The sequence below is a fragment of the Drosophila ananassae genome, chromosome 2R (genome assembly GCF_017639315.1).
Source record: "Drosophila ananassae strain 14024-0371.13 chromosome 2R, ASM1763931v2, whole genome shotgun sequence".
In the NCBI taxonomy this organism is placed as follows: domain Eukaryota; kingdom Metazoa; phylum Arthropoda; class Insecta; order Diptera; family Drosophilidae; genus Drosophila; species Drosophila ananassae.
The window spans coordinates 1,019,017-1,043,061 of record NC_057928.1 but is presented as its reverse complement, the minus strand read 5'-3'; the positions used below and the strand labels follow the sequence as shown (position 1 = coordinate 1,043,061).

Sequence of the window (24,045 nt, the reverse complement as noted above, 5' to 3'; positions counted from 1 at the left end):
CCGCTGTCGCCGCTGGTGCCCCCGCTGCCGTCCCGGAGCGATCTGCCGTCTCGATGCGCAGTCTCGACTGCATCATCAAGAATGGAGCTGACGGCGTAATGGAAGAAGCGGCCAGCATCAAGGAGACGTTTGTTTCCCTGGTGGTGGAGTCGCTTATGAACCCTCAGCAGGCTACTGCGCTGATGAGATGCATCAGCCGGTATGACGGGATCGTCCAGGCGCTCATGGTGCGCAACGCAGTGTTGGAGGAATCCAGCAAACTGCGAGCGGCGATGCCGCTGCCACCGCCGCCGGTTCAGATGCCATCGGTGCCGCAAGCTGTGGTCTCACGGCCACCCGTTGGGTATGCATCCGCATATCCCAGCCTGCCGGCACCTTCCGCAGCTCCCGTGCCCGCGCCGCGAAAACCACGCGATACGTGGTCGGCCGTGGTGATGAGCAAGGACCCGAAACTTTCGGGTAAAGAGGTGGCTGAAAAGGTGCGCCGGGAGATTGCTCCTTCGCTGGGAGTTCGCCTGCACGAGGTGAGAGGGCTTGCGCGTGGCGGTGCCATTATCCGCACCCCCTCGTCAGGAGAGATTAGGAGGGTTGTTGCCAGCAAGAAGTTCGGCGAGATTGGCCTTGAGGTCAAGCCGAACGCTGCGCAACGGCCCAAACTGGTAGTCCAGGATGTTGCTACCCAGATCGCTCCGGAGGAGTTTATGGCGGAGTTGTATGCCAACAACCTCCGTGAACACATCCCGGAGGCGGAGTTCCGCAAGGCTGTCCACCTGGACACTAAGCCTTGGACGGTTGCCGACGGAGCCACGGTGAATGTCACGTTGGAGTGCGAACCTAAGGTGCTGGATCTGCTGGAAGGTGGGCGGATCTACGTCAAGTGGTTCTCCTACCGATGCAGGGCCCTTGTGCGAACGTACGCGTGCCACAGGTGTGTTGGCTTCAACCACAAGGTGGCAGAGTGCAAGCAGAAGGACAATGTCTGCAGGCAATGCGGACAGTCCGGCCACAGTGCGCGCAGTTGCACCAATCCGGTGGACTGCCGGAATTGCCGATTCTACGGGCATCCCTCGGGGCACAGCATGCTGTCCCCGAGCTGTCCGGTGTATGCGGCGGTGCTAGCGAGGGTGAACTCTAGACATTAATGTTTAGGTTCATCCAAGCAAACTGTGGTCGAGGTCGGGCTGCGACTCTTGAGCTCGCAGTCCGCCTGAGGGAGTCCGGATGTCTGTTTGTACTGCTGCAGGAGCCATACGTTGGTAGCGGGACGAGTGATGTGCTGCCTGAAGGAATGCGAATATACACCGACCGGAGACAAAAGGCAGCCATCCTCGTGGATCACCAGGATGTCATCTGCATGCCGATGGAGGCACTTACCACCGACTATGGCGTATGTGTGAGTGTTAAAGGGAGTTTTGGCTCAATCTTCCTTTGCTCCGCATACTGCCAGTTCGACACCGAGCTAGAGCCGTACCTCAGGTACATGGATGCGGTCCTGCTGCAGGCCAGCAGAACCCCCGCAATCCTGGGACTCGACGCGAATGCAGCATCCCCCATGTGGTTTAGCAAACTCCCTCGGAACCCCGAGGGACATGCTAACTACAACCGGGGTGAGCTGCTGTCTGAGTGGATGCTGGAGAATGGAGCCGTTGCCCTCAACCAGCCCAGCCCGGTGTTCACGTTCGATACCTACCGTGCGCGTAGCGATATCGACGTGACAATTGCCAACGACGCAGCATCGATGTGGGCCACATTCGAGTGGAGAGTGGACGAGTGGGAGTTGAGTGACCATAACATGATCACTGTTGTGGTTACTCCAACGACTACGCGCGCAGTTGAGAGCCTAGCTCCTGTGCCGTCCTGGAACATCTCCAATGCTCGCTGGCAGTAGTTCGAACAGGAGATGGTGAGTCGGGCAGCCGATATTCCGGAAGACTTCTCACAGTCGCCGTTGGATCAGCAAGTTTCGACCCTGCGCTGCATGGTCCACGATGCGTGTGACCTTGCAATCGGAAGGAGGACGCCGAGATCGCCTAGGAGAAGGAAGCCAGGTTGGTGGACCGCCAACCTGAACACGGCGAAACGCGAAGTCCGGAGACTTCGCCGCCGGCTTCAAAACGCTCGCCGTCGAGGAGACGGCGATGCGGCTGAGCTGATTGTGGTCGCGCTGAGGCAAGCCTCAGACGATTACAAGAAGCTCATCCTAAGGGCGAAGGAGGACAGCTGGAGACGCTTCGTGGGAGAAAACGCACACGATCCCTGGGGGCGCGTCTACAAGATCTGCCGAGGACGCAGAAAGTGCACGGAGATTGGGTGCCTCCGCGTTGATGGCGAGCTGGTCACCGATTGGGGTGACTGTGCGCGAGTGCTCCTCCGTAACTTTTTCCCAGTTGCGGAGTCCGATGCACCGATTGCCGGAGCGGAGGAGGTCCCACCGGCCCTCGAGGAAGTAGAGGTTGATGCTTGTGTCGCCAGGTTGAAGAGCCGTCGCTCTCCCGGCATGGACGGCATCAATGGCACTATCTGCAAAGCAGTGTGGCGCGCCATACCTCAGTATCTGACGGCGCTTTATTCCCGTTGCATCCAGTCGGGTTACTTCCCCCGAGAGTGGAAGTGCCCACGTGTAGTGGCGCTACTCAAGGGGCCCGACAAGGATAGGTGCGAACCCTCGTCGTACCGTGGGATATGCCTGTTGCCAGTATTTGGCAAGGTGCTTGAGGCCATCATGGTTGATCGTGTGAGAGAAGTTCTTCCGGAAGGATGCAGATGGCAGTTTGGATTCCGCCAAGGACGATGTGTCGACGACGCTTGGAGGCACGTAAAGAGCAGTGTCGCTGCCAGCCCGGCACGATACGTGCTCGGCATCTTCGTCGACTTCAAGGGTGCGTTCGACAATGTCGAATGGAGTGCTGCACTGCGCCGGCTCGCCGACTTGGGATGCCGCGAGTTGAGCTTGTGGCAGAGCTTCTTCTCAGACAGAAGAGCAGAGATCCGAAGCAGTTCTGGAACTGTGAGTGTTCCAGTAATTAGAGGCTGCCCTCAGGGATCCATTAGTGGCCCATTCATTTGGGATCTGCTGATGGACGTCCTGCTGCGGCGCCTCCAGCCATACTGCGCTTTCAGCGCGTATGCGGATGACCTGCTCCTTCTTGTCGAAGGCAACTCCCGAGCCGTGCTGGAGAATAAAGGAGCGCAACTGATGTCCATCGTTGAAGCGTGGGGTACGGAAATCGGTGTTACCATTTCCACCAGCAAGACGGTGATTATGCTGCTGAAGGGTGCCCTCGCGCGCACCCCGTTGGTGAAAACTGCCGGAGCAAATCTCCCATATGTTCGCAGCTGCCGGTACCGAGGTCAGCGAGCGCATGAACTTTTTCATGCACATCGCATCGCTGCGTCAGCGAATGACCGGAGTCGTACAAGCATTGGCGCGTGTGCTTCGAATCGACTGGGGATTCAGTCCTCGGGCCAGGCGGACCATTTATGCCGGACTCATGGTGCCTTGTGCACTATTTGGTGCCTCGGTGTGGTATGTCGTGACGACGAGGCAAGTTGTAGCTAGGAGGCGACTTCTTGCCTGCCAGAGGCTGATCCTTTTAGGATGCCTCCCGGTATGCCGTACAGTGTCAACCCTGGCACTGCAGGTGCTTGCTGGAGCTCCGCCTCTTGACTTGGCTGCTACGAAAATAGCCGTCAAGTACAAGTTGAAGCGTGGATACCCGTTGGAGGGGGACGACTGGCTCTATGGCGAGGACCTTTCAGGTCTGAGCTGGACGCAACGGGTCTCGCGGGTAGATGAATGCCTTCTGTCGGACTGGCAGAGCAGATGGGATGATGGTGATTCGCCTGGTCGGGTGACTCACAAGTTCATCCCAGATGCAGGGTTCGTCTATCGGAATCCGGATTTCGGGTTCTCCATGCGCGCGGGATTCTTGTTGACAGGGCACGGGTCGTTCAATGCATTTCTGCATAGAAGAGCCCTTAGCGATACTGCCGCATGCTCATGTGGCGATCCTAATGAGGACTGGGAACACATTTTATGTGCTTGCCCCCTTTATGCAGACTTGCGAGACCTCGATGGACTCGGTTTGCAGCACGTTGGCGGAACCTGGACGTTTGGAAGGATTTTGGAGAGCGGCGACAGGACCAGAAGACTCACGGAGTTTGCTGAGGAGGTGTTTCGGAGGAGGAGGGGCTTGCAGTAGCCCATTTTTCTCGCCGTGTGGTAGCGGCGTAGAATACTGCCACAGCCCCCCATAGCTTGTCGTAGGAGGCGACTAATATGGCAAGGTTCCCCATCCGAGCTTGTCGGAGCTAAAGGGGTGGGTCCCACAAACTTCGGTACCACGGGTTGGATAGTGTCCAAGCACTACCATTTGAGGTAGACCCTCTTGTGGGAGTATCGTGGTGGCTGTGGTTGATACCCAAATCGCGGGTAGAGTCCTCGGACTCGACGTGGAGTTGCGTTATACAACTCGGGCGCTGTGACCCATAGATCAGTAGAGGTGATAGATACACTTCGCTCCTCACCAAGGGGAAGTATTCTGTCCGACTCGCAGATACTTAAATTGGTACCGGGCTAGTTGCTATGTATTTGCTATAGCTTCTATTCCGGGGCGTTGGCAGGCGTACCATCCGTGCCCATGCACTATATGCCTACTCGTAGGTATATTCGAGTGCCGTGGTTGTAATCCCTTCAGTGTGGAACACGCCACGTTAAACAAGATCGGAGAGATCCGAGACATACACCTGTCCACCACCTTTATGTCGACTTTTGTTTTGGCTTTGATGTAAGCCGAGATATCAATCTCAGAAGTATCAGGGGCAAGCCGGGAAACAAAAATATGTTTCGATGGTGGAGTGACGCGCATGAATGGCTTAACGACGGACGTGTTTTGGAGTGCTCCGTATTTAAAGTCATTTTTCTCCGGTAATTCGGTGTCGTAGACGATTAAAATTGGTGTTAAAATTCGCGTATTAATTGCGCGAATCGAACAGTGATATTTTTTCGTCGGGAAATCAAGTTTTTCATTCGAAAAACAGTGTTTTTCGTTTTCACGTGTTGGCACGTGGTGGAAATTTTCCACTGAAAAAGCTCGGTGAGTCGTACTTGTAAAGCTTTAGTGCAGAAGTGTGTGTGAGAGTACTCAAGAGAGAGCTTGAGAGAGAGCTTTGAGAGTGCTTTCTCGCTCGCGCTTTTGCGTGCTTACACGAGCTTTTGAGTGTGCTTCTTGTGCAAGCTTTGGTGCGTGCTTTTGCGCGCGCTTTGGTTTGCATTTGGTGCATACTTTTGGGCTGCCGTTTTTGCATATTTTTGTTGCATATTTTTGGGCCCCCATTTTTTCAGAACAGCTCCACTAGGCGGCGCCACTCGCCCAATTAAAGGGCGACATGAGCGCCATGAGCGCTATGAGCGCATTGTCGGAGAGTGAGCTCTCCGCAAGCAGCCGGGCAAGCAGTCGCGCGAGTAGTGCGATTGGTGCTGCTAGGGGACGCCGCCGAGGACGCAAGTCCAAGGCGACGAGCCTCTCGGCGCCAACGCAGGCCAAGTTATTGACCGCTACTGGAGCGGAAAGACCGGAGCCAGTCGGGGTGTTGGAGGAATTGGCGCTCTCCTCGTTGGAGACGCCGGTGATCCCAGTTGCCTCTGCTGCTGATGCCTCCGCCGCTACCTTTGCTGCCCCCGCTGTTGTTGCTGCTGGAGTTGTTGCTGATGCTGCTGAGGCAGCCGCCGCTGTCGCCGCTGGTGCCCCCGCTGCCGTCCCGGAGCGATCTGCCGTCTCGATGCGCAGTCTCGACTGCATCATCAAGAATGGAGCTGACGGCGTAATGGAAGAAGCGGCCAGCATCAAGGAGACGTTTGTTTCCCTGGTGGTGGAGTCGCTTATGAACCCTCAGCAGGCTACTGCGCTGATGAGATGCATCAGCCGGTATGACGGGATCGTCCAGGCGCTCATGGTGCGCAACGCAGTGTTGGAGGAATCCAGCAAACTGCGAGCGGCGATGCCGCTGCCACCGCCGCCGGTTCAGATGCCATCGGTGCCGCAAGCTGTGGTCTCACGGCCACCCGTTGGGTATGCATCCGCATATCCCAGCCTGCCGGCACCTTCCGCAGCTCCCGTGCCCGCGCCGCGAAAACCACGCGATACGTGGTCGGCCGTGGTGATGAGCAAGGACCCGAAACTTTCGGGTAAAGAGGTGGCTGAAAAGGTGCGCCGGGAGATTGCTCCTTCGCTGGGAGTTCGCCTGCACGAGGTGAGAGGGCTTGCGCGTGGCGGTGCCATTATCCGCACCCCCTCGTCAGGTGAGATCAAGAGGGTCGTAGCCAGCAAGAAGTTCGGCGAGATTGGCCTTGAGGTCAAGCCGAACGCTGCGCAACGGCCCAAACTGGTAGTCCAGGATGTTGCTACCCAGATCGCTCCGGAGGAGTTTATGGCGGAGTTGTATGCCAACAACCTCCGTGAACACATCCCGGAGGCGGAGTTCCGCAAGGCTGTCCACCTGGACACTAAGCCTTGGACGGTTGCCGACGGAGCCACGGTGAATGTCACGTTGGAGTGCGAACCTAAGGTGCTGGATCTGCTGGAAGGTGGGCGGATCTACGTCAAGTGGTTCTCCTACCGATGCAGGGCCCTTGTGCGAACGTACGCGTGCCACAGGTGTGTTGGCTTCAACCACAAGGTGGCAGAGTGCAAGCAGAAGGACAATGTCTGCAGGCAATGCGGACAGTCCGGCCACAGTGCGCGCAGTTGCACCAATCCGGTGGACTGCCGGAATTGCCGATTCTACGGGCATCCCTCGGGGCACAGCATGCTGTCCCCGAGCTGTCCGGTGTATGCGGCGGTGCTAGCGAGGGTGAACTCTAGACATTAATGTTTAGGTTCATCCAAGCAAACTGTGGTCGAGGTCGGGCTGCGACTCTTGAGCTCGCAGTCCGCCTGAGGGAGTCCGGATGTCTGTTTGCACTGCTGCAGGAGCCATACGTTGGTAGCGGGACGAGTGATGTGCTGCCTGAAGGAATGCGAATATACACCGACCGGAGACAAAAGGCAGCCATCCTCGTGGATCACCAGGATGTCATCTGCATGCCGATGGAGGCACTTACCACCGACTATGGCGTATGTGTGAGTGTTAAAGGGAGTTTTGGCTCAATCTTCCTTTGCTCCGCATACTGCCAGTTCGACACCGAGCTAGAGCCGTACCTCAGGTACATGGATGCGGTCCTGCTGCAGGCCAGCAGAACCCCCGCAATCCTGGGACTCGACGCGAATGCAGCATCCCCCATGTGGTTTAGCAAACTCCCTCGGAACCCCGAGGGACATGCTAACTACAACCGGGGTGAGCTGCTGTCTGAGTGGATGCTGGAGAATGGAGCCGTTGCCCTCAACCAGCCCAGCCCGGTGTTCACGTTCGATACCTACCGTGCGCGTAGCGATATCGACGTGACAATTGCCAACGACGCAGCATCGATGTGGGCCACATTCGAGTGGAGAGTGGACGAGTGGGAGTTGAGTGACCATAACATGATCACTGTTGTGGTTACTCCAACGACTACGCGCGCAGTTGAGAGCCTAGCTCCTGTGCCGTCCTGGAACATCTCCAATGCTCGCTGGCAGTAGTTCGAACAGGAGATGGTGAGTCGGGCAGCCGATATTCCGGAAGACTTCTCACAGTCGCCGTTGGATCAGCAAGTTTCGACCCTGCGCTGCATGGTCCACGATGCGTGTGACCTTGCAATCGGAAGGAGGACGCCGAGATCGCCTAGGAGAAGGAAGCCAGGTTGGTGGACCGCCAACCTGAACACGGCGAAACGCGAAGTCCGGAGACTTCGCCGCCGGCTTCAAAACGCTCGCCGTCGAGGAGACGGCGATGCGGCTGAGCTGATTGTGGTCGCGCTGAGGCAAGCCTCAGACGATTACAAGAAGCTCATCCTAAGGGCGAAGGAGGACAGCTGGAGACGCTTCGTGGGAGAAAACGCACACGATCCCTGGGGGCGCGTATACAAGATCTGCCGAGGACGCAGAAAGTGCACGGAGATTGGGTGCCTCCGCGTTGATGGCGAGCTGGTCACCGATTGGGGTGACTGTGCGCGAGTGCTCCTCCGTAACTTTTTCCCAGTTGCGGAGTCCGATGCACCGATTGCCGGAGCGGAGGAGGTCCCACCGGACCTCGAGGAAGTAGAGGTTGATGCTTGTGTCGCCAGGTTGAAGAGCCGTCGCTCTCCCGGCATGGACGGCATCAATGGCACTATCTGCAAAGCAGTGTGGCGCGCCATACCTCAGTATCTGACGGCGCTTTATTCCCGTTGCATCCAGTCGGGTTACTTCCCCCGAGAGTGGAAGTGCCCACGTGTAGTGGCGCTACTCAAGGGGCCCGACAAGGATAGGTGCGAACCCTCGTCGTACCGTGGGATATGCCTGTTGCCAGTATTTGGCAAGGTGCTTGAGGCCATCATGGTTGATCGTGTGAGAGAAGTTCTTCCGGAAGGATGCAGATGGCAGTTTGGATTCCGCCAAGGACGATGTGTCGACGACGCTTGGAGGCACGTAAAGAGCAGTGTCGCTGCCAGCCCGGCACGATACGTGCTCGGCATCTTCGTCGACTTCAAGGGTGCGTTCGACAATGTCGAATGGAGTGCTGCACTGCGCCGGCTCGCCGACTTGGGATGCCGCGAGTTGAGCTTGTGGCAGAGCTTCTTCTCAGACAGAAGAGCAGAGATCCGAAGCAGTTCTGGAACTGTGAGTGTTCCAGTAATTAGAGGCTGCCCTCAGGGATCCATTAGTGGCCCATTCATTTGGGATCTGCTGATGGACGTCCTGCTGCGGCGCCTCCAGCCATACTGCGCTTTCAGCGCGTATGCGGATGACCTGCTCCTTCTTGTCGAAGGCAACTCCCGAGCCGTGCTGGAGAATAAAGGAGCGCAACTGATGTCCATCGTTGAAGCGTGGGGTACGGAAATCGGTGTTACCATTTCCACCAGCAAGACGGTGATTATGCTGCTGAAGGGTGCCCTCGCGCGCACCCCGTTGGTGAAAACTGCCGGAGCAAATCTCCCATATGTTCGCAGCTGCCGGTACCGAGGTCAGCGAGCGCATGAACTTTTTCATGCACATCGCATCGCTGCGTCAGCGAATGACCGGAGTCGTACAAGCATTGGCGCGTGTGCTTCGAATCGACTGGGGATTCAGTCCTCGGGCCAGGCGGACCATTTATGCCGGACTCATGGTGCCTTGTGCACTATTTGGTGCCTCGGTGTGGTATGTCGTGACGACGAGGCAAGTTGTAGCTAGGAGGCGACTTCTTGCCTGCCAGAGGCTGATCCTTTTAGGATGCCTCCCGGTATGCCGTACAGTGTCAACCCTGGCACTGCAGGTGCTTGCTGGAGCTCCGCCTCTTGACTTGGCTGCTACGAAAATAGCCGTCAAGTACAAGTTGAAGCGTGGATACCCGTTGGAGGGGGACGACTGGCTCTATGGCGAGGACCTTTCAGGTCTGAGCTGGACGCAACGGGTCTCGCGGGTAGATGAATGCCTTCTGTCGGACTGGCAGAGCAGATGGGATGATGGTGATTCGCCTGGTCGGGTGACTCACAAGTTCATCCCAGATGCAGGGTTCGTCTATCGGAATCCGGATTTCGGGTTCTCCATGTGCGCGGGATTCTTGTTGACAGGGCACGGGTCGTTCAATGCATTTCTGCATAGAAGAGCCCTTAGTGATACTGCCGCATGCTCATGTGGCGATCCTAATGAGGACTGGGAACACATTTTATGTGCTTGCCCCCTTTATGCAGACTTGCGAGACCTCGATGGACTCGGTTTGCAGCACGTTGGCGGAACCTGGACGTTTGGAAGGATTTTGGAGAGCGGCGACAGGACCAGAAGACTCACGGAGTTTGCTGAGGAGGTGTTTCGGAGGAGGAGGGGCTTGCAGTAGCCCATTTTTCTCGCCGTGTGGTAGCGGCGTAGAATACTGCCACAGCTCCCCATAGCTTGTCGTAGGAGGCGACTAATATGGCAAGGTTCCCCATCCGAGCTTGTCGGAGCTAAAGGGGTGGGTCACCGAGCCCACAAACTTCGGTACCACGGGTTGGATAGTGTCCAAGCACTACCATTTGAGGTAGGCCCCCTTGTGGGAGTATCGTGGTGGCTGTGGTTGATACCCAAATCGCGGGTAGAGTCCTCGAACTCGACGTGGAGTTGCGTTATACAACTCGGGCGCTGTGACCCATAGATCAGTAGAGGTGATAGATACACTTCGCTCCTCACCAAGGGGAAGTATTCTGTCCGACTCGCAGATACTTAAATTGGTACCGGGCTAGTCGCTATGTATTTGCTATAGCTTCTATTCCGGGGCGTTGGCAGGCGTACCATCCGTGCACTATATGCCTACTCGTAGGTATATTCGAGTGCCGTGGTTGTAATCCCTTCAGTGTGGAACACGCCACGTTAAACAAGATCGGAGAGATCCGAGACATACACCTGTCCACCACCTTTATGTCGACTTTTGTTTTGGCTTTGATGTTAGCCGAGATATCAATCTGACAAGTATCTGGGGCAAGCCGGGAAACAAAAATGTGTTTCGATGGTGGGATCACCTGCAAGGGTTTTGGTGCCGCCGTAACTAATACAGCGGCATCAGTACGTACCGGGGGTCCGGCCGGTTGATTACCCTGTTTGGTGACTGTTACGGGGGTTTGAGTCTGGAATTGAGTCTGGAATCACTTGATTATTGAGTCTGGAATCACTTGAAGCAATGCCACAGAGGACATATCGGACAATTGCTCATTGATTCTGAGATATTCGGACGCCGAATTTTTCTCAGGTCCGGCCCTTGGGGTGGCCGGATGTCGGCTGAGCAGGCTGAAGATTATTCGTCACAAGCACATCACTAAAAAAGGATTTCTTACGCTGTGGAGACTCATTTAGTAGTTGAAGACTACTAAACTGTGTGTCGAGCGCACAGAGTTGGTCATTGATTTTACGAAAACCACTTATCAACTCCTTGAATTCGTTTTTGGTCTGCCTCATGAACGATCTCATTTCGTCCTGAACAGGACGACAACCGTCATAGCAAAAGTGGAGACCGGGGTTTGTCTCTACGTGAGATTACATCCGAAACTGAGGCCGTGAACCCGGCACACTTAGCGTGTAAGACGTTTTTACAAAGCCAGCAGTGGATGGTAGGCTGGGAGACGAGATTGTCTTATTACAAAACTTCAACGCACAGACCAATTTAAATTCCATAATTAATCAAAATTTAAATAATTAATTTATTAAAAATTATTAAAATTTCAATAATTAATTTATTAATAATATTGATGAACCTTGTGCCACTGTACCAGGGAAACGAAAGGGGGGAGATTGAAGAGAGCAGTTAGTGCGAGTTGAGCGAGAAATAGGAGCAAAAGAATAGAAGCAACACCGTAAAAGATGAAGAAGCAGAGCAGGGCTATATTTGGAAGAAAAATTTATAAAATTATTATTTTACCTCCAAATATATCACTGCACACGCGAAGCGATACGGATCTATGAATTGCAATTTGTTACTATTTTTATTTTTTTTTAAGTGAATAGAAGTAAACACTGTCTTTTTATGGAAAGCTAATAAGCAAATTTTATGAAAACGCAGGGCGCACAAAAAAATTACGCCCGTCCGCTTTGAGATAAAGAGCGGAATTTCATACACTTCTCATACAAGAAAGATACATGCAAATCTTAAATCTATTTAAAACTACTTATCAACAAACTGCTCGCTGACATGCTGTGACCCTTCGTAAGTGCTTCAAGTGCACCACATACATATTTGTTAGACTGCAGGAGATCATTTTCAAACCATGCTGTTGATTACTTATGCCCATGTGTCCGATCTCTTACATTCTATGTTTGGAATTCTTATCGTGTTCAATGCTTGAACAATGGTCGTAATGTTGCCAAGGATCCATGCGGTAACGCGAAGCATAATCGTTAGCTTTTATGAGCAGAAACTGTACGCTAGACCTCGATCGTTATTTGCGATGATACGTTCTTAGTATTGGCCGATGGTAGGGGAGAAAGACCGTGCTCTTAGCGACAAATTAATGCGTGAGATGTTTTCGGACGCAGTGTGTTTTCTTTCCATCAATCTTTTTATCTATTTCACGAGGCCGTCCATTTAGAACTTGTGAGGGATCTGTCTCCCGCCGCCCTTTTGCATGCACTGAGGTGCTTTATTTTTATCAGGAAGAAGCCTCGAAAGATCTGGTCCGACATCAACGCCACCAATTTTCTTGGAGCCAAAAATCAATTAAGCAAATTAAAGCGGTTATTTTTTAGCGACGAGCATCAGAGAGCTGTCGTGGACTTTTGCCTTCCAGAGTCCATTGAATGGAAGTTCATCCCTCCCCGTTTTCCCTGCTGTTGTTAAGAAAGCCAAGTATCATTTTTACAGAGTCGTAGGCTCGGCTGTACTAAAGGCCGACGAGTTGCCCACGCTATTGCTGCAGTGATTAATTTGAGGGCGTTAGTCCCTCTCTTCCGCGAACCTGTATGTCCTGACTCATAATAATTGTCTGCACGGAGGGCCTCCTTCTTGTTTCAGTGACAACACTCAACATCTACCGGTTGGAAGCCTGGCAGCGATTCGTGTTTCTTTAGCAATGTTTCTGATCTAGTGAAAAAAGAGTACCATGTTACAATAACGATCTAAATGGTTCAGGTAAAGCATAGCTGTGAATGACATCGTGTTGGTGAACGACGAAAACTTGCCGCTAATGAAGTGGCCCCTGAGAGAGTAACGGAAATGGTCGTCGGAGATGACGGAGTGTGTCGGGTAACGCTGCTGAGGACGCCGTCCAGAGCGGCAGGCAGTCAACAAATTTTTCTTGCTGCCCCTTCAAGATGCGGTTGAAAGCTCATCTTCCAAAGTATGTCAAGCACCCACCGAAAAATCTGGCAATAATTTATTGACCTCAGAAACACCCGAGACATCACTCGGCTTCACCGCCTTTTGGGCACCGTTGTTATGTTTTTTTTCGCTTCGGCTGCTCCCGTGTCTGGCTCTCCATGCAATGGCCGATCTCTTTGCACAGTTTTTTTTAACAACGTATTCACCTAGCACCAGTCCAGCTCAGCCTTATTTTTATAATATTCAATCAGCCAACCTTATATTTTACCAATCATTTGATCAAAGTGGTGTGTTATCGAATCTTTTTAAGGTCAAGCCCGTGTATTCGCCAGGCCCCGATGGAGTACTGTGTCCTGAAGAACTGCGCCGAGGCACAGTGCAAACCTCTTCTTTAACTATTTAACCTATCTCTGGAAACTTCGATATTTCATGTGGATAGTCTGACATTATTCCTCTGGTTAGGTTAGGTTAAGGCGGTGATGTGGTGGTCTGGGAAGACCCCCGCATCCACTTGAGCCACTAGGGTTCATTGTGTTACCGCAAAGGCCAGGGATACAACAACGTATTCCTCCCTTCCTACCCGGAGTGCTTACATGCCTATCCTTCTTGAGGCGGCTCGTGGTCCCAACCCGCTTTCCTGATGAAGAATACCAGACCATGCGAAGAGATCCCAGTGAGATCGCTAAGGTCCGCCAGTTCAGCGGATCCAAAGACTTTTACTCTGCTACGGCCAAGTGCCGGGCATTGGCATAGGAAGCTCGTGCGGTAGTCGTTGTGGGGCACTGAAAGCCAAGCTGCGTGTGCGCAGTCTCGCCTTTTGTCTCGCCGATCTTTTCGCACAGCGATTGGACCAGATCAAACGCGAGGTCCTACAGGTCCGGGGATTACTCCATTTCCTAACGGCGGCATTTGAGCCAGCAAGTTGCCTACTAGTTCTTTCTCCGGAAGGAAAGTGTTGATAGTCTATGCCCTTGCTAGTTCATCCGCGGCGTAATTTCCCTCGTGGTCCCTGAGACCGGGTACCCATATGAGCCGAATTTCATGCTTCTCCGCCATCTCGTTAAGAGATCTGCGACAGTCATTGACTGTCCTAGGATTGAAGCTGTCAAGGTCTAGGAGAAGCTGTCAAGTGCCTTGAGTGCTGCTTGGTTGTCTGAAAATATACATATGGTATCCTGGATTTAAGTGCTTCTTTAATGGCTATTAAATCAGCCTGGAAGGCACTGCAGTCGGGGAGTAGGAAGGACTCATTAAAACACACCGCTCACTATAGAAACCGACTCTTACCCGGTCGTTAAGCTTTTATCCATCTGTGTAAATATGTCCTGGGGTTGGCGCATCATCCCAGACGGCGCACCTCCCAAGAGGTGATGACGACTTAGTAGTTTACGGTGGGTTGATCGATACGGGAAACAATAATCGGCACCCCCCTCTGGTAGTGATGCAGGACTAGCTTGGTATGACCAAATTTAATTCTGCTCCATAGATTAGCTTCTTGCAGTCTTACTGCCGCCAGTCTATCTTTACCCCCATCTAGGTCTAGGAAGAATCTAGGGCATTGTTAGGCGTAGTGCGCGGACTGCCTGTTATGCAGACCTCTGCCATACGCGACCCTTTCTCTGCATAAGAATTTGTCCAGGGCAGGCCGCCAGACTACAACTTCGTAAAATAGAATTGGTCTAATTTTGCGTTGTATAACCATCTGACCACTTTCGAGGACATTCGCCATTTTAGGCCTACCGCTTTATTTTCCTATTTACGTTTTGAGTTTCCAGTCCAGTTTTCTTTATATTGTGACGCCTAGATATTTCGCACTACTACTTAGGGTAAGAGATTCCCCTAAGAGCTTCGGAAACTTAAGACTTGGTATTTTGTACTTCCTAGTTAACAGAACGAACTCTGTCTTGGACGGAATAACTCCAAGACCGTTTTAATGTGCCCATGCTAAGATCACTCCCAGCTTCTCTGCCATAAGGTCGCACAGCGTTTTCGGGAATATTCCTACAAAGGCGATAGCAACATCGTCCGCGTACGCAATGATTTGATGGCAGGATGTTGTTGAAAGCACCTTGAATATCTAAAAAGGCAATTAGACGCTTTTTCGGCGATCATGGTAATCTCGTGTAGTGTTCCTCTGCTTAAAAAAGGGAAAAAATCCTTACCTTCACTAACAAGCCGTAGAACGATGCTGGGTATCGTGTTTCTACATAATTTTATCAGTGGTACCTTTAACAGTTTAACTAGTTTTTTTTTTTACCGATCGAGATTTTAACTGACCAGTGGAATTGAACACTTCATTTGTTTGATGTATTATTGAAAATAAGCTAAATCGTTGTTTTGTTTATTCTATAAGGATTGTTTATTATATAATTTGGTACATTTTGCTTATATGAAATTTACTCGGCAGAGCGATCGAAATCTCGGTGGTCTACACGGACTGACGTTCGATTGAGGTTCCAAACCCGTCAAAAACTTAAATTTTAAAACTACTCTTTGGGAATGTATTTTAGCCAGTTTTTAATATTATCTAAATCAGATTAGAACTCATTAACTCGCTCAGTACATCACTTCCATTTCCTCACCAATACACTCTAGCTTTTTTTTTTTTCTTTTCGTGCAATCCCTTGATATTAGGTTCGGTTAGATTAAGGCGGTGATGCTAGGGGGTCATGGAAGAACACCTGCTCTTCATCCCTGCAGCTTCTGCAATAATCATTGTGGGGGACGGCAAGCCTGGCCGCGTGTTCATCTATCAGCCAGTGCCCAGTTATTGCCCCAATCGCTAGGCTGCAGTCTGGTCTGGTGAGAGCAATAAGTCTCGCTGATCTTTTCTGAGAGCGTGTCGGCCAGATCAGACGAGAGGTTCTACAGGTCTGGAGGTTTCTCCATTTCCTGTTGGCTGCCAGGTCGAAAAACTCCCTGCACTTTTGCCTGCAAGTAGCCAAGGGTATGCCTACTAATTCTTTCTCCGGTAGGAGAGGGTAGGTAGTCCCTGCCCTAGATAGTTCGTCTGCAGCGCAGTTTCCCTCGTGATCCCTGTGACCGGGAACCCAAATGAGGTAGATGTCATGCTGTTCAGCCATCTCGTTGAGAGATCTGCGACAGTCATTGACTGTCCTGGAGTTGGATGAGAATCCGTCTAGTGCCTTGAGGGCTGCTTGACTGTCGGAGAAGATGCATATTGTATCCCGATTTCCCCTTAGTGCTGGGGATTCCAGTGCTTCCCTAATGGCTACTACTTCAGCCTGGAAAACAGTGCAGTGGTCAGGGAGTCTGAAGGACTCCTTTAGGCTCAAATGTTCACAAAAATAACGGCCTCCCACCTGGCCGTTAAGTTTTGATCCATCTGTGTAGATGTATTCTTAGATATTCTTAGATGGCCGCCTTGGCCTTCTATCGCTGCTGCTACATGATCTTCATTGCTGAAATTTGGTAGCAAGAAAATGTTAAGGCTCTTTTTTGCGAGAATGCATGCTCGCTTTTTACCTGTTACATCGGCTGTGTACAGCCGGAAATCCGACGCCCCCTAAACCGAGAATCCTGTCTCCATGGATCCAGGGGTCTTGGATGAGGGCCACGTCAGCTCCACTCTCTGCGAGATGTGTATACAACATAATCCATAAAAATAAACATTTTTTTATTCTAACCAGGCTAAAATTTCTCTCAATCTTCATTCATATTCGTCGAGCGAAAAAAAACATTATATACATTCACAGACGAAGGTCTTCTCCAAAAAAAAAATAAATAAATATATGATAATATTTTTACGGCCCTATAAAATAAAGAATAATGATATAATAAAATATCGTAAGAAAGATGCAATAGAGCCAAATGTGCGTAAGTTCAAAAATCAAAAATAGTTTTGATTGTTATGTCCATAAAATGCTGAGTTAAATATCCACTTCTTACTTAGCCACTTAATTTTCTATTCATATTTATGAATATATTTGTCATATTGTTATGTAATTTGTTTTTGTCTTTTTTATGCAGATTGTAATACTACCAACTTTTTGATAGCGGCCGAATTAAACAATTTTAAATTCCGGTTTATTATTTATTAAGGGTTAATTTCGCGCGATGTAACAAAGTAGCGGCCCTAAAAGCTTAGGCGCAGAAGCTCTTCCAAAGCTCTCAAAAGCGCATGCGCTACAAATATCAACAAAGTGCATGTGGGAGACAGACAGAAAAGAATAAATGCCGCTGCAGCAAAAAAAAATTATCAATATTCTTATCGGCTTTGCTGGTGGCTGCTTAGCCAAACATCGTCACCCCTATTGAAGGGTGGGCCTTCAATAACAATTCTGGAAGGGCAGCAGACACATCTTGTAATGGATTATTCCACGGGTTGCGTAGTAGCTTTAGGACACCACACATTAACTTCTTTCACACCTTTGACCATGCATTGCTCCCCCCATTAGACCAATGCGGGAATCGAGTTCTCCTAACGAGTGCAGGGGGTCCGGAACGTTGATTCATCTCTGCTTCTCTTTCTGCGGTAGTCTCCCGCGGTAGTCCATTGCGTCCAGAAACCACACATCCAAATAGTGTATTTTGGGCCATTGGGAGGCAGTGATCTAAATGGATTTGGCCAACTGACAAAAGATTGAAGAGCAGGCTGGTTCCAATTAGCATGTCCACTCCCTGCAGTCTGTGGAAGTTTGGATCAGCCAGAACTACGTAGTGAGGAATAGCTAAAGTTGACTTGTCAGCCGCGATGAGATAAGGTGAGCTTTTTAACCAGAGTCCAATAACACTATTCAAGGCAGGAAGGCACCTGATCGACCACGGGTGAGGATATTGGCGGTTGGCAGAATCACTTCAGTATGGCGATCCTGAGTCAAGACGGTGTTGATTGACTGGGAAGGTGGGGTAGCAACGCCAACACCAGCGGTGAAAACCAAGCCTCGTACTGGTGGGGAGTTGTTAGTGCTGGACAGCTGCCCGCAATGATGTAACAAGGCATGATGTCGGCGATTGCACGTTGGCCAACGGGAAGCTGAACATACGCGTGCAAAATGACCCTCCTCCAAACATACTAAACGGCGGGTCAGCCGTCGCACTTCGTACCGTTGACTAATTGGCAAGGCATTGAAGCTTGAACATGTAGGAAGCGCATGCGCCAAATCCTCCCACAAGGCGCATAGAGCTGGATGGGCGTTAATAATCATGCACGAAGATCGGTTATACGAAGATCTACCTCGGCCCACTTGGTTAGCTGGTGGATACGCAGCCAAAAAACCCCTTTGCTCCATGAATCGTGCCATGGACTCCCAAGACGGAAGGCTGTCATTGTTTCTGGCGAGAGTGTCTTCCCACTTGGCTTTTGTGGCAGGACCAAACTTCTGAAGGTCAATCTGGATGAGCAAGCATCCTTGGATCTCGGCAGTTGATCCGGAACTCATGAGAGCCCGCATATGCCCATTGATCCGATAGCTCCCGCAAAGTAGCAACAAAACCTGGCTCTACTACGCGAAGCTGCAGGATCTCGTTGATGTGAGACTGGAAAATTAAGCGCCGATTACTAAACCGATTGCGCAATAGGTCAAGGGCCACATCGAAGTTCGCTTCAGTAATTTCCAGCGCTCTCACCGTCTCCAAGGCTGACTCCCGCAGGTATGAAATGAGCCACTAGAGCTTTTCCATTTTTGTTGGGTGAGGATGGCTGTCAATCGTGGTATTAAAAAGGGCTTAGAAATCCGGCCAGTCGGCATAGCCGCCGCTGAATGTTGGCATCGGCAACGGTGGCAAGGAGGGGGCTGGCTTGTATGGCATGGGTGAGACACTGGCACCGTCGAGAAGTGTGGAGTGCGCAGCGATTCCACCTTCACATCAGTCGCCAGCTGCGAGAATCTCCAGTACAGCTCCAGCAGCGCCTCCATCTCCTGGCAGGAGATCTCCTCCTCTGCTTTTCTCCGCAGCATCCTGTCCCGGTTTGCGGTAGCAAATCCAATAGTTCCACATCCAGACTCCATCCCGTATATTTCCAGCGCGAGTGATGCAAATCAAAAACCAAGAAATGCTATTGTTTTTTTTTTGTTTTTGGAAGCAGTTTTTTCAGTTTCTGAGGCAATTAAACTGATTGAATTTCGGGCGCGATCACGTCGGGGTCACCAACATATAGGCCGAATAAAAACAATTGCAGTTCCGGCTTGTAATTTATTGAGAGCTAATTCCCCGCAAAATAACAAACTAGCGGCCTGTCAATAACAGCTAAAAAATATGTAAGAAGAAGAACAGTTTTGGCGCTCTTCCAAAGCTCCCAAAAGCGCATGCGCTACAAATGACAACAAAGTGTATGCGAATCTGGGAGACAAAAGAGAAGATTAAATGCCGCTGCAGCTAAACAAATTATCAATATTCTAATTATATTCTAATAATCTAATTTACAGATAAAAAAAATACTTGTTACTATATATACTCTATGCAACGCTAGATTATAGCATTTTTTTTTACAGCAAAGAAGTAAAGCAATTTCATCCCGGGAATATAGTATAAGTAAAGAATATTTTCCTGGGGAAAACTCGGACTCCGATAACAAAGATTTGGATACTCATCCCGTTATAAAACTTACAGCAGAACTTGTTGTCTTACTAACCTTTAGATTAAATCGACTATCACGAAACTATAGGTTTGTTCATAAAGTTCTTTCAGCGGAAAAAAAAACATTACAAGAAATTAGCATTATGAACCGTCTCGGTTTATCTAATACTGCTGCAATGTTTAAATTTTTGAATCAATCCTTAAATGAGTGAGTATAATAGTAAATTCAATAAATTTAATAATTTTTTTAAAGTAAAATTAGTGCGTCGTCAAATGACTCGAGGGCTAATCTAATTTCTCAAGGCGACGATTTTACCACTCTTGACCATAATGATTTTGTTCAAATGCTTATTGCTATGTGGTATGCTTTAATCGCTAATACTGAGACTATATGCTATTTGGCAGTCTTTATAAATCAGGCAGCTAATTCATCAATGATTTCATTACCGATGCCATTTTTAGTCCTGTGCTGGGGCGCGTTAACATTGCCACGCCCCACCAAAACGTTTTGGGTCACCCTTATTACTTATACATTAGCAATGATTTTTATTAAATCCATGATGCACCAAAAAATTGTTCTTGAACGAACCCAATCAAGATCTAAAGCTATAAATTTGGATCTTATTATGAAATATGGAAACGCAATCTATGATCTGTTATTGCTTGTCGTTCTATTTTGGCATAGATACATGCTTAAAAAGCAAGGAATTTGGACTATGCAACGTACCAATTCTGAAGTCTTACTATTAGAAAAAAATTGTATGTTCATAATTGTAATTTTCAAATAATAAAGACACCAAATAAAACATTATATTTTCAGCAATTTATATGAAACGAAGTTACAGTAAGGAAAACCCAGCGGATATTCTTGACAGGTTAAGGTAATAATATAACAAAAATAAATAATAAAATATACTCCAATTATAACTATGGTAATTATAACTAATCAAAAAATTTGTGTATTTTCTTACTAATATCTTACTAATTTACTAATTTATTTATTATTATTTATTACTAATTTATTCAACTGATTCGAAAGACTAAATTTTATTAGGACCGGCTGCCTTTCTTCCACATATAGAAGATATTCGATAGAACCTTTTTTTATTTATGTATATTATAAGAAATCCATTTGATAGCTTTGCTCCAAATTTTTTGTTTTTATCGTGATGTGTTATTGAAAAAGGCATTCAATGCGATAGCAAGATTTCCCATCCTATCTACCAAGTCCTGTTCAGTCATTTTAATGAGGTTTTTAATGGAATATCGTTAATGGTCTTATGAGGGTTAGTTGTTTGGATGTCAAGCGAATTATATTTAATTTTTTCAAAAAATTCTAGTTTAGATCTTCGTAAAGTTTCAATTGGAGCATATGTTATTAATTTGTATGATTTGATTGGGATTTCCTTAAATTTAATTTTTATATCCTTTTTAATATTATTCTTAAAATTTTTTTTTTTGTTTATTTTCTTGATGAGGTTTTCCTCTTATTTTCGATTTGAACTATTAATTTTTTGTTCGTGTTTATTTTACTCAAGGTTTCTTATGGATTTTTCTGTTTTTAAATATTTCTTAACTAGCTTACATTAAAATCATTTCGGGGTGCTATCGTGACGATAGGTTCGGCTGATTCCTTTTTGTCCCACGCAGCAACGATTCCTCCTGTGTGTGGGTCTACTACGGAGCCTCCTCTATACCTGGATCACGTTCCCTCTGAACGGGTACTGAAGGGATCACGGCGATAAAAGTTGGAGCCTGGTTTTTCCGCTAGGTACAATTCCTTTAGGAGTGCGTTGTAGCGTTTCTTTTTTAACGGCACTTTTGCACTTCCGAATCGCGGTGTTTGGCGTTTTCTTAATTAATTGAAGATATAGCCGAACGTCGGGATTTTTTTACCGATCTGAACGAGATTCGGAACTTGTATCCTTTCGCGGTTTTTTCACCAGGTCCCTGCTCGGGCGCCAGTTAAAAAGATTTTATTCATATTCTTCAAAAAAAGAAATTAATCTTTTTCACATTTTGTTTATTTGAGTATCGGATTAGAACTGACAATTATGATTCTTATAATTAATAATTACACCTATGCGTTGCTCCATCGCTGCCGCGATCTCGGTCGCGGTTCCTGCTGCTGCTGGCGTCCCTCGATGTCATTGGTAGCTGATGTTGTCGTTGTAGCTTAAGTCCATATCTTCGTTGCCAATTGGTCAATGCAAGTGCATTGTGTTGTTGGTGGATGCACTTGCCATTAAGTTCAGTGAGCTTTGCCAAATATTTGGGTGTTTTCTTTCTTTTGGTTTTCCCACGATCGCAAGCATAATCAATGCTTACTCAGCGCACGTGTCTTTCGATCCGTGTGACCCTTATTGGTGCCACGGCATCATATTGCATCCGGTGCACGGTGCACTCAATGCGTTTATGTAAGCTCTTTTGCAGTTGTTATTGAGAACTTATGTGCTTGGACTTAGCGTTTTATTAATATTATCTAGTGTTTGACATTTTAGGTGTTAACTTATATAATTAGGGTATAATCTTCTATAATCTTAACCGATTGAGCAGGATCTTTCACATTTTAACTATTTGCTATTTAACTATTTAACTATAAGCGTCGGAAATAAGAGGGGCTCTGGAATGGGTGTTTTTAAGACCTTTTTTTTTATAAGATTAATAATTTTTTTAGTAGTATAAAACTTGCTTTATTGTAGCCACGTAATTATACATCCATTGACAAAATAAATTGATAAATTAATTTTTTGAGGCATGTCACAGATCAAATTTTAAAGTTTTTCCGCACTTCTTTAACTCTTTCAATAATTAAAGGATACTTTAAGCTAGATGCATAAAATCTAAATCGTGCTTTGTTAAAAGCACGTTGAACCATGCAATCCGTAAACCACTATTGGTGGCCTTTATCTTTTTTAAAGGCGATTCGAACCACAATACAGATTATATGTCTTCGCCATTTCTCAATCATGTTAGGAACGGAATACCAATTGGTAGTCCGAAAAAAAGATAAACACTTCGAGAAAAATGTTACCGACTTGCGATACCACTATTCATTTCATTGATAAAATTACTATTTTAATTAAAACAAGAAAGGAAAGCTAACTTCGGGCGGAGCCGAAGTTTATATACCCTTGCAATTGTGCCATTTCCGATCGTTCAGTTATATGGCGGCTATTGGATATAGTTTGCCGATCCCTATGAAATTTGGTATATCAGCCAAAAATGGAATCAGTACCAAGTCTCATCTTTCTAACTTAAAAAACACAAAAGCTAATGGATATAGTTGGCCGATCCTTATGAAATTTTGTACATAAGATATTTTGGTCAAATATAACGTCCCAACCCTCTAACTCTAAAAAAACACCAAAGTTATGGCATTTCCGATCAATCAGTTATATGGCAGCTATAGGATATAGTCAACCCATCCCGGCCGTTCCGAATTATATACTGCCTGCAAACAAAAGAAGGATGTGTGCAAATTTTCAACTCTATAGCTTTAAAACTGAGAGACTAGTTCGCGTAGAAACAGACAGACGGACATGCTCATATCGACTCAGGTGGTGATCCTGATCTAGAATATGTATACTTTATAGGTCGGAGATGTCTCCTTCACTGCATAGCACACTTTTGACCAAAATTATAATACCCTCTGCAAGGGTATAAAAAAGATTTTGATTTTGTTGAAATAAAAATTTTAATTCATTTTTAATTTTATTTCAAAGGGAAGAAGCAGGAGCAGAAACAAGAAAAGAACCTGGGCCTAGTACAATGGAATTTAAACGTGATATGGATGATGTTCTCCGTCCGGGTATGGAAAATAAATACGTATATCAAAATATTGAATCCGAATATTACCGAAAGTCTATGCAGCGATTAGCGTATGTATACTTTTTTTTTTTTTAATATTCCTCATACTATTTCTTATATTCTTATACTATTCCTTATAACAGGGTTGGGAAAGTTTCAGACCCCACAGATAAAAAAAATGTAAAATTTTATTTATCAAAGTAAAAAGTATCCGTCACTGGAAACTATAAAAGCAAATACTTCGGGTATCCCTCAGAAATAAAAATAATACTTTAAATATTGATCACTGATCCATTTTGTCTGTTTTAAAACTGCGTGTTTTTATTTTCATTGTCTCAATAAAATCAACATTGGCTTTTGAAAAATTAGGCTTTATTCGTTTTCCTCTTTCATCTGCAATCGAATAAATATTATAACTCTTTATTTTTAAAAATCTCGAGGACCAAGCATTGTTCAAACAATTGATCAAACCATGTCTAAGTCGAGGTACTTAATTTAATTTATAAAAATTAATAACATTAACAACAATGGTTCAGTGTTACGCCCGTCTCGTCTTTCAATCTAAATAATTATTTTGCAATATAATAAAATGAGTCTCGAATCCTAATAACAACTATAATGTCTCAGTCTTTTTGCGGCTGGCTTGATCTTCCATAAAATCAACAAGTTCCAGCGATAGAGCCCTAGGGAGTTGCAAGTATGTAATATGTATTTGTTTCTGTTGCGACGGCAAATTTATTTGCAGCGAATATGCCTCTTGCTAGACCGTATCACACTGTATGTTATCATCGTTCTCCAAATAATACAACTTTCCTG

General features: G+C 47.8%; 1 protein-coding gene across 1 annotated transcript in view; it reads left to right on the top strand.

Moving 5' to 3' along the window:
- Positions 1–23,499, top strand: part of LOC26514674 (piezo-type mechanosensitive ion channel component) — a 437,306-nt gene extending 413,807 nt beyond the window's left edge. Inside the window, exons 14-18 of the mRNA XM_032453590.2 lie at positions 19,335–19,627; positions 19,673–20,178; positions 20,240–20,300; positions 23,145–23,300; positions 23,373–23,499. Coding sequence (XP_032309481.1) covers positions 19,335–19,627; positions 19,673–20,178; positions 20,240–20,300; positions 23,145–23,300; positions 23,373–23,433 — 1,077 coding nt within the window. The 3' untranslated portion in view covers positions 23,434–23,499. The remainder of the gene's footprint in view (positions 1–19,334; positions 19,628–19,672; positions 20,179–20,239; positions 20,301–23,144; positions 23,301–23,372) is intronic.
- The last annotated feature ends 546 nt before the right edge of the window (positions 23,500–24,045 follow it).